The sequence below is a fragment of the Pezoporus occidentalis genome, unplaced genomic scaffold (genome assembly GCF_034315485.1).
Source record: "Pezoporus occidentalis ecotype Australia unplaced genomic scaffold, CSIRO_AGI_Poc_V1 ctg36, whole genome shotgun sequence".
In the NCBI taxonomy this organism is placed as follows: Eukaryota; Metazoa; Chordata; class Aves; order Psittaciformes; family Psittacidae; genus Pezoporus; species Pezoporus occidentalis.
In genome coordinates, this window is record NW_026915591.1 from 2,500,706 (window position 1) to 2,517,001 (window position 16,296).

At 43.9% G+C, this 16,296-nt stretch overlaps 1 protein-coding gene across 2 annotated transcripts in view; it reads right to left on the reverse strand.

Moving 5' to 3' along the window:
• Nucleotides 1-16,296, reverse strand: part of PRKCH (protein kinase C eta) — a 119,562-nt gene that overhangs the window by 34,942 nt on the left and 68,324 nt on the right. For both annotated transcript variants that reach the window (XM_062630760.1, XM_062630761.1), the window contains one exon: nucleotides 11,195-11,349. In XM_062630760.1, coding sequence (XP_062486744.1) covers nucleotides 11,195-11,349 — 155 coding nt within the window. The remainder of the gene's footprint in view (nucleotides 1-11,194; nucleotides 11,350-16,296) is intronic.

The window sequence follows — 16,296 nt, forward strand, 5'->3', positions numbered from 1 at the left end:
AGGGGAGGAAAGCCATTAGTGTGAGAACATGATCCACACGGACATCTCTCACCCAGCACACACATTTCTACCCCAGACAACTTCTACAGCCATGCTGGCAGCAGCACATTGCATCTATCTTCCACCCATCCCTTCCTCCTCCAGCCCTTCAGGATGAGGAAGGCAGCTGAAAGCAAACAGAGAAGTTAAGTTTCTGACCGTGAGTGCCAGCCTTCCTGCAGCTCAAATGCTTTAGCATGTTAGCTATGCTCGGCAGCGTCGCCAGAAAAACCACTGTCCCTTCTCAGCGGCAGGGAAACAAAAGCAAAATGTCCCAGAACAGCGGATGCTCCAGGAGAAAGCAACAGAGCACAAAGCTTGTAAAATAAAGTTTGTTTGTTTTGTTTGCAGAAGCCACACTGAATCTTCTGAAATTACTGCTGTCCAGAGAGACAACATGAAACCTAAAGCCAAGACACTTAATTAATGTCGAAATTCTTCCTTACATAACAGTGCCTGGGATGCAGCCACTCACTTGGCCAATGCTGTGAATGGCCCTGCCAACCAAGGAAAAGCCTGCAAGCGAGTGATGCCTCTATTACACCCTGTGGCTACAGGCATCCTTACATACTCAGTGTGGGCTCCGGAGGATTAGGGATCAGGAGCCTACGGAAATCACATGCTCACATCTACAAGCCAACGCTATTGTGGGACAGCCATCTTCTAATTGGCCACTTAGCCCTGGGAACAGAATGGCTTGAATTACACCAAACCACAGCAAAGTCTCAAGAAAGACATAAGCAGAGCAAGGACCTGGAAATATTAGGAGCTTCTCTGGAGTATTTCAGAACAAGTCTGGTTGTAAGGAAGTGAAGAGAAAGTATGGAGGACTCTCAGTCAAACAGTGACTTCAATTAACCTTTCCTAGACATGACAGAACATGGAGATACCTGATATCCATGACACATTTGACTCATGCAGAGGTAACAGCTAGGCCTCTAGAAACAATCATTTGACATCCCCTCCTTTTCACGTATCCCCAGTCCAGTGTTGGCTTACTGGCTCATGGCAATAGTTGGAATTTGCCGTCTTGCTTCCTGGCCAGCAGGGATACAGAGATGCCACAAGTTCATGTTGGGAAGCAGCATCCAACAGTTCTGATAGGAGCTTCTCTTGACTACCCTGTGGCTTACAGAAAGCCCTCAATCCAGAAAGACCCAAAAGGTAGCTGTGACTTGAAATGATGAGGTGCAGGAAACAGCGCAGGCTGCGAGACAGTTTTCCATTAATTTTATCACACAACATACCTGATTTTCCCCCTGGGGCTATCCCTGTCAGGGTAGTCACCAACTTGAGTGAGCAGAGCAATTTTACTAGATCAAAAAAGTGTAGGGGGATGTGCAACACAGATTTTTCACTCATGAATCAGAATAGCCCACTTGAACCACAGATGCCTTGGGGCTTTAGAGGTTCAAAAGCCAGTCTCGCTTTGCTCTGACTCCTTTCCAAACCAACATGATTTCCAGGAAGTAGCACAGGTTAGTATTGCCTTTCTGAAAGTAGACAGGAAAGTATGTTTCAAGTGGCTAAGTCACAGATAAGTGTAGGGATAGGTCAAAAATCATGATTTTGGGTATGAGTTACACTGGTTCCATCTCAAACCTACCACCAACAGAAGTTTTGACATTGATGGGCCATCACAACTTTGAAATTAACTCTGCAGTTCAAGATATGAGTTGGACTGCCTAAATCATCACTGGCTTGCATGCTGAGATCCGTAAGCTTCCTGCAGGGGTTGGCTCTGGCCCCAAAGAGACCCCACTGGGAGCAGGACTGGCAGGACCATGCTCTGTGCTTACACAAGTAAAGAGGGACCTGGCAGCGCTGCACTGTGCCCTTCACAGTGGGTGGACTATCTCGCTGGGAGCTTGGCCAGCTATCAAGAGTCAGAACAGCTCCTTGGCTTTCTCATTTATCAAGGCTGGGCTGAGAAACAAGAAGCAGGCATCAGCTGCCAAGATTTTTGCTCCCTTCAGTGCTCAACAGTGGGTGAAGGCAGAAATTCTGTCTGTAAAGCTGCTGTATGGGCACCAAGTTTCAAACTAGTAATACGAGAAATACTGAAATGGGGAGCTCCAGCTAGGAATAACTGTTAGGGAAGAGAAAACAATTAAGAGAAGGTGCAGGCAAAGGCTACATTGAGTTGACAAGATTGAGACAAAATCCCCAAAACATAGAAAAGCATATAATTTCTCAACTTCCGGTTAAGAGATGCTGACAGACAGAAATACAAAGGACACCAATTCAGCTTTTAGGCACAAGTTACAAGGACACAGGACCTTGCTACATTTTCTTATCAGGGAAATGTCAAAAGGAACATAACCACATCCAGAGGAGGGAGGAGAAAATCTGATGCCCACATGCTAAATGTCACACATGAGCATGGACTCTAACATGGGTGCCACATAACCTGCACGCTGAAATGTGCTGCAGCGTCACTACAAGAGCACACGCAGGCTTATTTGAAAGCCCATGAAGAGTTTGAAGGGATCACTTCCCATCACTCCCCTTCTACCACACAGGCTTGCACATGAAATAAATTCTCCCTGCCACCTTGGCACAGCTAATCCTGCTTTTCCCAATTCCCTGTTCCCGTCATGTCCCTTCCTCCAGCCCCCTTCCCCCAATAAACAAAGGAGTATGACCCTTTGGCAAGGCACCATAACACTTCTGCCTCCCCCAAAATGGCATAGATCAGAAATGGTTCAGATGCAAACATTCACTACCTTATTGGATGGACTTTGCTACAGCAGTACACCTGGATCAGGGATTTAGGTAGTAAATAACCTCTCCTACCTGGAAGTAATTTTCCTGATTCATAAGCACTTCTTTACTATGCTGCTGAGACATTTGTGAAAGCAGCTCCTGATGGTAATAATAAATTGTGCTTGTGAAACTCTAATTGATCTAGAAGAAATCAGTGGAGGATCTCTGTGAATATATCACACCTTGTACATGGTTGAGACTTGAAGGCTTGCTCCTGTTTCCATTGTTGTCAGCTGGAATACTGCCACCTGCTTTAGTGGAATAATAATCAGGTAATACAATTCTGAGCCTAAATTGTGCCTTTAGGCACAGCCTCATAAAAGGGGAGGTTCTCCATCCTATTAACAGCAAAGGTGTTATGACTCAGAGGCCAAATGATGAGTAATGCTTTCCCCTTGCTTCATGGGAATAGGTTTTGCAATCTGCACCCTGGCCTGCACTAGCAGCTAACTACAAGCCCCAGCACCAGCTCAGGAAGATGATGGAATTTTCTCCCACATACACTTCGAGTTGTAAAGCAGACAACCATTGCTGCAGTGCTGCCACATAATAGTTGAAATTTTCAACTGTGCTATTATTTTTAGTTTAGTTTTTTTATCATTACAGGCAGCTGGTGATTCTGAACTAGAATCTAAAGATAAGGTGTTACAATGGTCCACCACTGATATTAAAAGCTGTGGATGACTTTACAAATTCCTGTTTGCATAAAACCAGAGTACCTAAATGCTCACCAGCATAAAGAGCGAAATCTAAACACTGGGATACTGACTAAGGAAGCATCAGGCACTGATCTTGGTACAGCTAAAAGAATAAGTCAAATTCTCCCTGGATAGCTATGGCAGTTGCTGCAGGCCAAGTATGTTAACTATACTGATTTTCTCATTGTCTCCCTTACATAGTAGCTTTGCCCGCTGCAACACAGCACATACCAATAAATCTTCCATTTCAGCAAGTCAGAGGGAGCAGATGCAATAGCATTTTGTTGGCATATTCTTTGCTTTCAAAACTTGTGCAAAACATTTATTAAGGTTGACAGAGACCTTTTCCTCAGCTATATATACCAGCCTCCCTAATGCTATCCCAGGGGTCATATTCTCTGACGTTACTATTGAAAGCTTCCTTGATTCAAGGTGGGTACAAAGATCAGTAAAATCATAGGATTAATGCTGGGCAATTGTGGGGATCTCGGAGCAAAAGTTTTCAAAATTGGGTCCTTAAAAGTCACAAGCCTGAATGCTCTTGATATCAGGAAACACATTAAAAATCAGATGAGCAGTTCTGGCTAAAAAGGTTGTAGTAATGTTCACAGGTGGTTTTAAAATAAATTTTACATAACATCTTAAAATTTATTTCTGTTTTTTTCTCTCCTCATGACCTTCACACCTTTAAAAAGAAAGAAAAGGGCAGGAAAGGCAGAAAATTGGTCTTTTTATAGAAAAAATTCTTAGTTTCAGAAGTTCTAACCTGAACACCTCCCAGCTACTCTAGGACTTAAAAACTGAGTCAAATTCTGGACTCCTTTCTTTAAAAATTTGGCTGCAGTTGTTACACCTAGCTATTTCTTGAATTGCATCTATATGCTTTTTTATTGTGAAATGCCTTCATAAGGATATATTAGTCATGAAAAGCATGATGGAACAGAAGTCACATCTAATCACTTATCCCCTCCACAGATGGGCAGCATTGCCTATTTTATTGCACCAATACCAGAATTCTCAGCTGACGCCGAGCTCTCATTTCAAACACTGCATAAATAAGAGTCCATGCCTGCAAGAGTGTTGTACGCAAGTTATTACATGCAGGTCTAACAACTACACCAAAGGAGAAGAAGAGTGAAAGTATGAGACACTTGTATTTAGGCAAAGGTTATCCAGCCCTGGGGCAGGTGGGGAAACTAGACAAACTCTTGAGATCCCTTCGAGCTCTGTTTTTTTAATGATTTATACAAACTCATTATGTGCAGGGTTTGCAGGTTTCAAATCAATCCCTTTAAAGAGCCATAAAGAAAAAAGTAGACACTAGCAGAGCCAATAACTTCTGTAGGCTATTCAGTAGTCCTTAGTCATGTGGAAAGTTGCATTAAAGTTCACAGACTATATACAGTGGAGTCAATGGGGCACAGAGATCCGATCTCAAAACAGGACTGCTCTACGTAAGCATAACTGTAAATCAGGACTCAACTGTCCTGCACAGTGACTGATTAAACATGACATGGAAACGTGAGAGGCTGGTTTTTTTTTATCTCTGCATTTTCCATTTGATCAAGTGCAGAGAAACAATACTTTAAACACTGCCTGTCAGAGGCTGTAGAAGAGCCCCCCTTGCAAGCATGCAATAACCACATTTGAGAGGAAAACAAGGTGGAAGATGCACTGTCTAGAAGCACAAATCAGGTCTACATGAGCTGTCGACTGCCAGGTAAGATAGCCAAAGACATTACTATACTCCTGACCCTAAGAGACATTCTTTTGTATTTCCTAAGCTGAATGAAGTGCTTCCAGAGACTCGAGCATGAAAATTTCTCTTCTGCACTAAGCAGTTTTTGCAGGGACAGAGCTGTTGGCATGCTATTCTGTGCCAATTTGCAGCTTTTAGCTGATTTGCTTCACTCATTCACCGTAAAATCAGCTTATAGTTCATTCTTTCCACTACTCTCATAATACAGCACATCCTTCATTTTGTTCTGCTTACATTAATCTGCTGTCATCTTCAGGGCCCCAATCCAGGGAAGCACCAAATCTAGGAGTTCTGAATGGAGGTTTTGAAATGACAGGGACCAGATCCCACAGCTGAGGTTATGGTGCTCCACGGAGCAGACTCACACCCATTTTGGCACTTGCTGAGCTGTTTCCCACCCTTTCCTCCTGGATACAACCAACCTGCTTCTGCCCACATGTCAGAGAATCAGGGTGGGGAAGAGGGAGGCATCAAATAGAGCAAAGATGCCTCTACTGTAGCACATTCAAGCAAAAACTTTGAGAAAACTTTTAAAACACTTCATTAAATGAAAGATTTATCTTTATTTGCTAAGAAAACAAAGCTATGCATAGCACCTAAGCAAACCAATGTTAATCCCTGGAGAGCCCCCCAGCCAGCTGGTTTGCTTTGCTGGGCACTGCTGCTGTCAGTCATAGATCCATTTCAACTGCTAATTTACCTCCCTCAGGAAGGCCTCTTGAATTCAGGAGAAACAAGATCTGGCTCCAGATGTGAAAAAGGTCATGAGATGAGAATAAACAAATCCACCAGTTGCCAAAATAAAACAAACAAACAAACCTACACACACACACAGACACAAAGTAAGAGACAGAACATGAGGGTTTCCATGTCTACAATACCTTGACTTATTGAAAAAAGCAAACTGAACACTAATAAAATTGCTCTGTTCACAATGGGTGTATGTAATTAGGAAAGGCATTCAGCTTCTGTTTTCAGCATGTAACTTCTAATTGATTTTGCTGAAAGAAACTGGTGTTGTTTCAGTTAATAGGAGACTTTCCAGCAAAACTGGTCTTCGTAAAAGGCTTATGTAAACCTTGCATCAAGTGCCACAGGCTTATTGTTTGAATTGGCAGAGAATTAACCTGTTGCAAAAAAACCCTTCACTACATAAGCCAATAGTCATGAGACACATACCTGCAGACCTTATGGGTCTCCTACCCTAGAGAAAGGTGATGGTTTCAGAGATTTGGCCAGTATCCAGCAATCTTTCCAGATCCCAGAGGATATGAAGCTTTTCCTTGTCATAAGTACTACACACGTGAAAGTAGTGCTTTCAGGTAACATACAAAAGGTAACATACAAAAACATACAAATTTCCTATTAACAAACTTATTTTCCTCAAGAGCTGGTGTTTAGCCCCAGGGCAAGACCTGTTCTCATCTGGATAATTGTATAATTATCTTTTGCCTCCCAAGGGGACCACACATCCTATTAAGCATAATCAATTCACAAGACTTACTTAATGGTGGCTGGTGCCACATCAGAGCGTGGGGACTCTGTGCAAACCATCACACATTCAGAGGCTTGATAGAGTACAATGAGACCCCAAGCATCTCCAGAAGGGTAATTTGCATTAGAAATATCGATATGGACACAAAGGCAGTGAAATAAGCTAACTAGCATGAGTCCTCAGGATAAAAATAAGTTTCTGCAGCCAGCCAACAACCAGTCCCTCTCCCAAGATCTCTAATCCAGTCTCTTAGCTCCTCTGGCTCTTGGTCAGCTACATTACCTACATGCTACACTACCTATACCCTTAATGATGTATCTGCCAGTCTGCTACACCAAGCAGTGAGCCTTGATTATCACCTAACCTTTTCCTGGAAACATCCAGCATGAGCTGATCCCAGATATGTCCTTGTCCTACTACTCTGTGGGCAGGGGTACACAATATACTATAATGTGACAAGTAGAAAAGCTTGTTTCCATGGCTGGATGCATTCCCCTGTATGAATGGGATAAGGAACCACACTGTACTTGTCGACATTTTTTTTTTCAGGAAGCAACTATAAATAGCTGCTGATGAGCTGACAGCTAAACGTCAGCTTAGGGCAAGACAGAGATGTTTCCTTGATAAGCCCAGAAAGCCATTTCTCCCTTGCAGGGTTGCAAATGAAAAAAGAAACAACCACCATAATCTGTGAAAATGAAAGCTCTCCTCTGAAAACATACAAATTCACACATGTATGTTTACGGGACTTCTATTCTGGCCACAGCTTAGTAGCAAAAAGCTACCTTGAAGCAAACCTGCTGAAAATTTCAGCTGCATCACGAAAACCATCCTATAAGAGCACCAATCCAGCAGCAGACCTGGTTTTAATGTCTAAAAGTTGCATACAAACAAAATACAGCATTTGCTTCAGGAACCCCATTTCAAAGACTCACAGCAGCAACTGCAGGAATACTGCATCATGGCTGTTTCAAATTGCATACATGTGGCTAGAAAAGTAATCAACAAACACCCGATTTTAGCTGTTACCCCAGGGCAAAGTGACACATTTCAACTACTTTTCGATGAATTTTCAGTGCTGGCTCTCAAGCCTCTCTGGCATTTCAAAAGAGAGAAGACACAGCTTTTGGCAGCGCTTGCAGCAAACGCAACTCAACCTCAACTTACCAGGAGAATGCTCATTGTGTTGGAAAATGCAGACCCTCTCCTGAACTGCTTAATCTTGAAGGGGGCAAGGAAAAATATAGTATTATTATGTTTAGTGCAGAAGAAAAACAAATGACCCAGGGTATTCTAGGCCAGCATCATTCTTACTTCATTGACACTGGGAATCGAGAAAGAAGAGGCACAATGAATAGCTTGTGGCAAAACACTTTCTGGTCAAGCTTTTCCTGGTGTCTCTTGCTCCTGCTCCCAGCTTCCTAAGCAAGCACTCACATTCTGATCACAAAATCTCCAAACTCTCTTACACAAGTGCAGTGATTCCCTTCTGGCCATCTCCTTTCATTCTGCAGACTCCATTATGGAGCCCAGTGCTCATGACCCGGCAGAAGCAACCTCAGTTCAGTACAACTGGAGCCCGCAGCTCTCTCGTCTTACATCTCCCAGAGCGGAGTCACCCTGACTAATTTTAAAACAAGTCATCCCCCTCCAAATCTGCCCCTTGCAGCTGAAGCTGCCTGACTCCAAAGCTCAACCAGGTTCTTAACAAGATCAAAGCCCATGCAGTTGTTCAAGCAGGTTTTCAACTACTCCTCCAGTTTCTACCATGAATTACAGCAGCACTTGGAGAGTGCAAAAACCCAGGGGGATCGATTACTCCTGCCCTGTGACAGGCAGCAGGCTGGAGGGCACAGGAGAAGCTGTAAGCATAGTGGCATTACATTATGCACAGACAGTTTTGCTGCTGAATGATTGACAATAACTACTGGATGTCACTATTTTAAGGATAATGTCATTCACGTAATTATCTGGCACGGTTTCTCTTTGGAGGCTGGCATTATTCACAGGGGAGGAATTAGACCAAAATCCAGCTGTAGAGTAGGCAGATTTGCTATTCTATGCAGACAATCACTGTGCCTTACAAGCTCAATACATATGGTATATATCAGTAGTAATTTTCATACTCTGAAGACCCAGAGAACATTAAAATGACTATTTTACTGTGCCACATATATCATATGATTTCATACTTGAAAATGATTTCATATTCTCTGTCCTCACCTGGCCATCTGGTTCTCACTGGACCTCAAGCTAGGAAGAGAAAGACAAGTTGCTTTTACTTGATTCAGCCTATCATCTCACCATCAGATAGGAAAGTGTCCCCTGTGCAGCCCCTGGCCCTTCAGCCACTTCAGCCCTCAGCTATTCTGGTTTTAGTGTGTTCAAACTTGGTTTTATCTGACACAGGAGGATGTGTTACTAAACGCAGGACTGCATTGCCTAGGTTAAACTACGCAAAGCCCCAAACCAAATGGCATTTGGCTCAACCCACAGTGTGAAATGGTACTAACAGAGCCTGGCTGGGATTGGAACTGGTCCTATCCTGGACCCAGTTGTAGGTCTCAGCTGTACAACTGTAACCAACCAGCAAAAATTGAGAGTTGGCATTATTCTTTACAGTGCTGGCATGCCACAAGTGGGACAGAGGAGAGCTACAGCAAACCATACAAAATTATGCATGTTTTGCTGCTGGAACCCAGGTAACAGTAGCCCAAAGAAAACAACTGGTTGTTCCTCTTTCCAGTGGTCTGGGCAAGAGGATGCCAGAAATGTTCTGCAAAGCGTGTCAGAAAGAAGCCTTTCTGTATAACCAGAATGCCCCATCGCTGACATCTCCTGGCTCTAGTTGTCTTATTTCAACCAGAAGTCTTGCTCTGCCCCTGGCCTATATGGGAGGATGTTGGTTAAATGGTCAGCTTGGCCAGGGAGGCTTCTGCAAAGCAGACTGGCTGTCTATGCCTTGATGCTTGAGCTGACAGGGGAGCATTTTGGCAGTAGAGAAGGGAAAAAATCTAACCATCATCCTGAGTACAGAATAATGACAAATAAAGAGCTGCCTTTAGGAAGTAGCTTCCTGAGAACAGCCTTGAGACCTGGGAACAGAGGCTGACACAGGGAGTCAATGATGCTTCAATCCAGTTGCAACACAAAGATGCCAGTTATGGAGGGGAAGAAAAAACTCCTGCTGTAGAATCATGGCAGGAATTAAAAGACTTTTAGTGGCTGATCTGCATGGAACTGAATAGGTATGTCAAATAGATAGGGTTTAAACACAGGCCTATAGCTAATACAGGGAAATCAAAAGGCTTTGGTATAATCAGCACATTTAAATAACACAGTGGCAAAAGCAACAGCTCCTTGCATTTATCTCCAAGAAAATCTAGGAAGGTTTCACTTAAAGCCTGACCCTTTGCTACCAGTTTGGCACATGCTCTATGGCAGCATGACAGGCCCAGAGCAGCACAGTGGAGGCTTTTGCTGGTCAGCAGCTAACACCCAGCAGCCACACAGTCACCTGAGGTGCAGACAAGTTGCAGTTCTGGGGCTAATATAAACCAGCTATGTGAATTGCCACCAATGCAAACCCTAGCCTCTGTGCCTCTCAAAAAACACGTTTTCCTACGTGCTTGCACTCACGTCATAGGAAGACCATCCCTGCAGCGAATACTGCAGCCAGAAATTTCACTCCTGCCTGGAAGCTGGTGCGCCTTGGACAATGTGCAGGTGTCCTGGGTTCAGCAGTAGCAGTCATTTTTCTCCTCCTTGGTAGCTGGTGCAGTGCAGTGTTTCGACTTTCAGCTCGGGAACAGAGCTGATAACAAGGATGTTTTGGTTTGGCCAAGGACTTTGTGAGCCTCATGCTCTGCCAGGGAGGAGGGGAAGCCGGGAGGAAGCAGAGACAGGACACCTGACCTGAACTGACCAAAGAGGTATTCCATACCACAGCATGTCATGCCCAGGATGTAACTGGGAGTTAGCCGGAAGGGCTGGGAGACTGCAGGGTTGGAGGAGGTATGGGCTGGTGCTTGGTCGGGCTTGGGGGGCAAGTTATCAGTCGGCTGGTGGTGAGATGATGTATTCTCTTCCCTTGTTATTTCCTTTATTGTTATTATCATTGGTGGTAGCAGTAGTGATTTGTGTTATACCTTAGTTACTAAACTGTTCTTATCTCAACCCGTGAGAGTTGCATTCTTTTTGATTCTCCTCTCCGTCCCTCCGGGAGTAGGGGGAGGGCAAGAAAGGGGGGGAATGAGTGAATGAGCCCTCTGCCTGGTTTTAAACCACGACAGCAGGGGAAAGTGGAAGTACTGTTATCCCAGCTGACAACTTGTTCCTGGTGGGCAGCAAGTGAGAGTTAGTTATTATGCAGAAAACTCAGGCTATCATCTCAGCCATGTTATTCAGACAAAGAGAATGAATGAATGCAGGGCTCACCGATAAATGATGCCTCTTTCATGGAGAAACATAAGGGCTGAAATAATTTCTGCAGCATAGAACCGGGCCCGATCTTCATCGAAGCGACGTGACTTCTGAATATGGAACATCAAGTCCCCGCCATTTACGAATTCCATCACAAAGAACAGGCGATCCTTCACACACGCAAACACAACAGATATGAACAGCATTAATCATACCTTCTGTCAGGCTTAGATAGTTCTAAGTAAAACCATTATCTACCAAACAAAAACAGATTAAATACCCATGAGGCACTGGGGAAAAAGAAAAAATGCCAACTTCTGCAGGAGAGATTAAGTCAATACCAGGAAGAGCCATTAGTGCCTCCTTGCCCTGCACTCCTCACAAAAATGTTGTCCCTGTCGTGAAATGAATTCTTGTCCACATGGGATTAGGCATATCCCTAAGTGTGTGCTCATCACTAACCAGCTCCCATTGGGTTTCCCAAACTGTCCTTAGCCTGAATCAGCAAAGAGTGACACCCTTTCAAGAGCACTCTCCAAGCTGAGCAGGCACAAGAGAAACCTGTAAAAGGTCACTTGCTCTGTAGTCAACACCTCAGATCTCTGGGGAAATACACTCCATAGTAAAACATGTATAACCAGACTACACTCAGACTGCAGCTTCGCCACAACAGCACATTGTCTGAAGGGTATCCTAATGCCATTTCTGGGGAATACACACTGTTTTCCAGAATGGGATTTCCTGCCATACACTTGCATAGCAGCTGCTTGACAGACCCTCCAATTTCAGCTTTCCTCTGATTAACCTGCAGAGACCTCTGGGTGTTGAAGGAACTGGTAAGGACAAAGTATAAACTAATTTTTCAGCCAGACAGAAAAGCAACCTGTTTGATAAAGTTCAGCTCACTAACCACAGCTGCTGGTCTCTGAGGTTTCTTTTTTGGCATTGTTCTGGCTTTTGCAAAAGTCTACAGATAGCGAGGCACTTGCTTACGCTGCATGCTCACCAGTCTGGGTACAGGTTTAGTGCATGCAAAAGGGGTGCTCACTTACTTGCGAGAGGAAGGACAAACAGCGATTTGGCACAAAACTAAACCCTGGAATTGTTGCAGTCTGGTTCAAAAATTTCCCCTAGTAATTGTTTCTGGACATTTGGTATAGACTGTTTCAGTTTTACACAGAGTATCAGGAACAAGCAGAGTGGAAAACTGGCATACAATTCAGTTGAGACTAGTCAGCCTTTAATGGTGCTATTTGGCCTTCTTCCCCCACAAGCCAGATCTGATGTTAATCATCTACAAGCTAGTTTTAAACTCTCTCTAAGTTTAAGAGGATAAGCATTGTTATGCTCCACTTTCTGGCAGCCAGCCAGCTTGAAATGACTACTGGTATTAACATCTTGAGATGCACACAGCAGAAGAAAAGCCACCAGGAATCCTTTCATTCCTCTCTGTATATGAGCAGGAAAGCAAATGGCTCATGACAGACAAGAACAGCTTGCTTCTCATCACCATCCTGGGCTCTGCTCAACAGCTTCTGGGCTCCTTCCAGAAGCCAAGATACATGTGTTCCCGGCAATCTCACAATACTATTGTGTCTAGCACCAAGGCCACGTGTTTAATGTTATCTCTGGTCCATATAAACAACAATACTTCATTGTTTCACTATGCCTTTATTACAGGGCTGCTCAAAGACACCCAAGCTGGCTTGTCTACAGCACCAGTCTAAGACAGTAGCACAAACTCTGCAAACCAGCAAAACTTGGCTCTTCAGCCCACATCAGATCTCTAATGCTACATCTTTGATGCATTAGTTAAACTGAGATCAGCTACACCTTGCCTACCTGCTCAGCAACCCTTCCTCCAGCTGCAGTGCAGTTATCACCCCTGCCTTGCCAGTCAGGCCAGCTTTTACACCTCCTTGTTGTTCCTCCCGGCCTCGTTCCTTGCTGATCTCTCCACATGACACATGTTTACCTAGACCAGCTTGTCCAGGCATCTCTTCAAGCCCACACTTACAAAAGAAATCCATTTTGCCAGATCTCCAACAGGAAGGAATTTAGCAGCAACCCGACAAGGGGGGGGGGGTGTGTGTTTATATAAGTAATATATATATGCTTGTATAAACATGAATACAGTTAAGTGAACATGCATATATTTTCTGCTCTTCCTTAAAGGTGAGCTTCAGGGAAACAAAGTTAACTCTTCCTAGCATAAAACTGCTTCTCCAGTGCGGACAAACCCCCACAGCCCATCTCTATCTTTTGGATGTACTCATCTCTATTACGATGCATAAAAGAGATACTACTTCTTTCTCAAATGTTCCAGTGAGCACTGAAACAGCCAGGCTTAACATTCACATCACTGCTGTCATGGTGTTAGCAGCATTTTGTTACAAACAGCTCTCGCTTCAGACTAACTGTAAACCTGAGCTGGTATTGAATCACAGAATGGTTTGGGCTGGAAGGGACCTTAAAGATCATAACGCCTCACCTCCACCCATGGTCTCACTTCAAAAGTCAAGTATAAATACAGTACTTTGAACTATATATGTATATGTATTTATTTTTTTAACAGGTCCAGCTAATTGTCCAGTATTCTAACATTTAGAAATCCTGTGGGGCATCTGAAGAAAAAAGCAGGATGGGTATTGTAACTTGCTCATGATACAGCATTTGTGCACTGGCCTGCTACATGCCTGGCAACGTATTAGCAAAAAGAACACTAACAACCACCCGTTGGGGAACAGCATCTAAGAACCAGGCAGTCTTCCATTTTCACTCTTAAGCACCATCGGCTTGACAAACTGCAAAGACCAACAGCTCTCCCAGGAACCACTGAGAAATAAAATGAACAGTGCTATTTTATGGGGGGAAGAGGTGCAGGGGGAGGAAGGCAATTTTGCAGCCGGCAGATTAAGAGTGAATAAACAGATTTAAATGGCACCAGGAAATCTTAAAACAACAGACAGTTCAGATACTTGAAAATTTGACCTGATTTAATGTTATGTGCATCCTTTCTTGGGGACTATCAGTGAGAATTAGAAGTTGAAAGCTGGAGTGTTTTTTGACAGGGCTTAATACTGAAATCCTCAGATTTCTACTCATAGAATCATAGAATCAACTAGATTGGAAAAGAGCTTTAAGCTCATCAAGTCTGACCATTACCCCATGACTGCCAAGACCACCACTAAATCATGTCCTCATTACACAGTTTTGAACATTTCCAGGGAAGGTGATTCCACCACTTCCCTGGGCAGCCTGTTCCAAGGCCTGAACACCTTCTCTGTGAAGAAATTGTTCCTATTTTTCTATTTTGCATTGCTCAGAAGTCTTCCCTGATCTGCTATCTCCGTTTGACGTTGGCAAGAGTAAGAAAAGAGCATTTGAGTCAACAGGAAACAGTGACGCGAAAGCCTTTGCAGCCGTGGCAGCCACACGAGGAAATCACATTGCACCATTTCGGGGCTGGGATTGAGATAAATAAGTCGCAGAGCAATTGTTACTGTAAATTGAAGAAATACTCAGAGGAAATAAAGTCCATGAGATCAAGTGTGGTCATTTCAAGGTTGGCCTACAGCTAGAGATTAGCCTTGCCAATTTCAGTGCAAGAGAACTGTTTGAGGTTTCGGGGGGGGGGGGGGGGGGGGGGGGGGGTGTTTGGGTTTTGTGGGTTTTTTTTTTAATTAATTTATTTGTTTAAATTTTAATTTGCTGTTCCTATGTATTTGTCTATTAGCAGGACAGGGGCTGTTCGAATCAGGACAGGGGCTGTTCAAATCACATACTATGTCTTAAGGACAGTGTTTGATAGCAATTATACATACCTTCAAAGCTTCATTTGCCTGTTGTCTCAGTGGGGTTTTGGTGGGACTTGAAGAGAGTCCCCTGAGTGCAAAAGCCACTGGGTGGGACAATCCACATATTAGTTACTGCCCCTTGCAAACACAAGCACTATGAAATCGAACTCAAACATTACTTTAGCCCTTTGCCCTCACCAGCTCTACAAGCTAGCTGTTTTGTACCCTCATGCCTTTCCTCTTCATTATCACAGGAGAATAAAAAAAAAGCAACACAGATTTTATTAGAAGAGCATCCTTTCCCTCTGCATGACCCAAAAAATTCAGTGTGATGGGTAACTTACACCTCCTCCTAGTTAAAAGTCTAGCTGATGTCCATGTACAACCTACACAAGACCAAAGACATCCGAAGAAAGATAAGGTGAGAACCTTACCTTTGATCACAGGCTTTCATGCTAAGTAAATGGGACAGGGCAGCAGCATTGCCCCCTTCAGGAAACACGGAAGGAGGAGCTGGAGAAAGAAATATTTCTTATATACAGACCAGAATAGCAAATCTGCCTTCCCTATCTGCCCTACAACAGCTGTTGTGCCAAGGGCAGCATGGACCAGAGAGAGTTTCTCTCAAGAAAGTCATCAGCAGAGGTTCAGGAAACCCACTGCAAAACACCAATGGGTGTCTGCTCTCCAGCCTCCACAGCTACCAGGAACAGGCTTGGACAGGCCTTGCACATCCCATTCACAGCAGAGCTCTCCCAGACACTGCTTCTCCACACACTGATTTCTCTGCAGGACAAGGGGCTGAGCTGACTCACCAAGGACACATCCCAGCAGTAATTCCACCCAAGCATCTTCATTAACTACCAGCTAACGTGTAAGGCAGCATTTGGAGGATACAGAGACCTGGTTAAATGTGGTTTAAAGCAATAGTCCAATTCCCCCCCCCCCCCCCCCAACAAAAAAAAATGTATTAATCAGAATTCCTGGCTCAGGAATTCTGCTAGGTTTGCATTCATCTTCATGCACACAACTTCTCAGAAAATCAGCTTTAGGCTCAATCTGAGTTCCCTGAAGCCAAAGGATTTTCCCACAAAAACAGTAGTTTTTCGTTGCTTTGGCAGCTCATGATTTGAAGAGCAGAAGGCAGGCTTTCAAAATTATCTCCATACAGAGACAGCTGTGTCACTGCTTTCCAGCAAAAGTTTACTGCTTCCAAAAAAAGAGTAGCAGGGCTCAGGGAGCTTGCAAGCAAATTATTACAAGATAATTACAAGAGCTGGCAGGCTCCCTCAGCACTCCCAGCGTTCCTGTTCTCCCTTT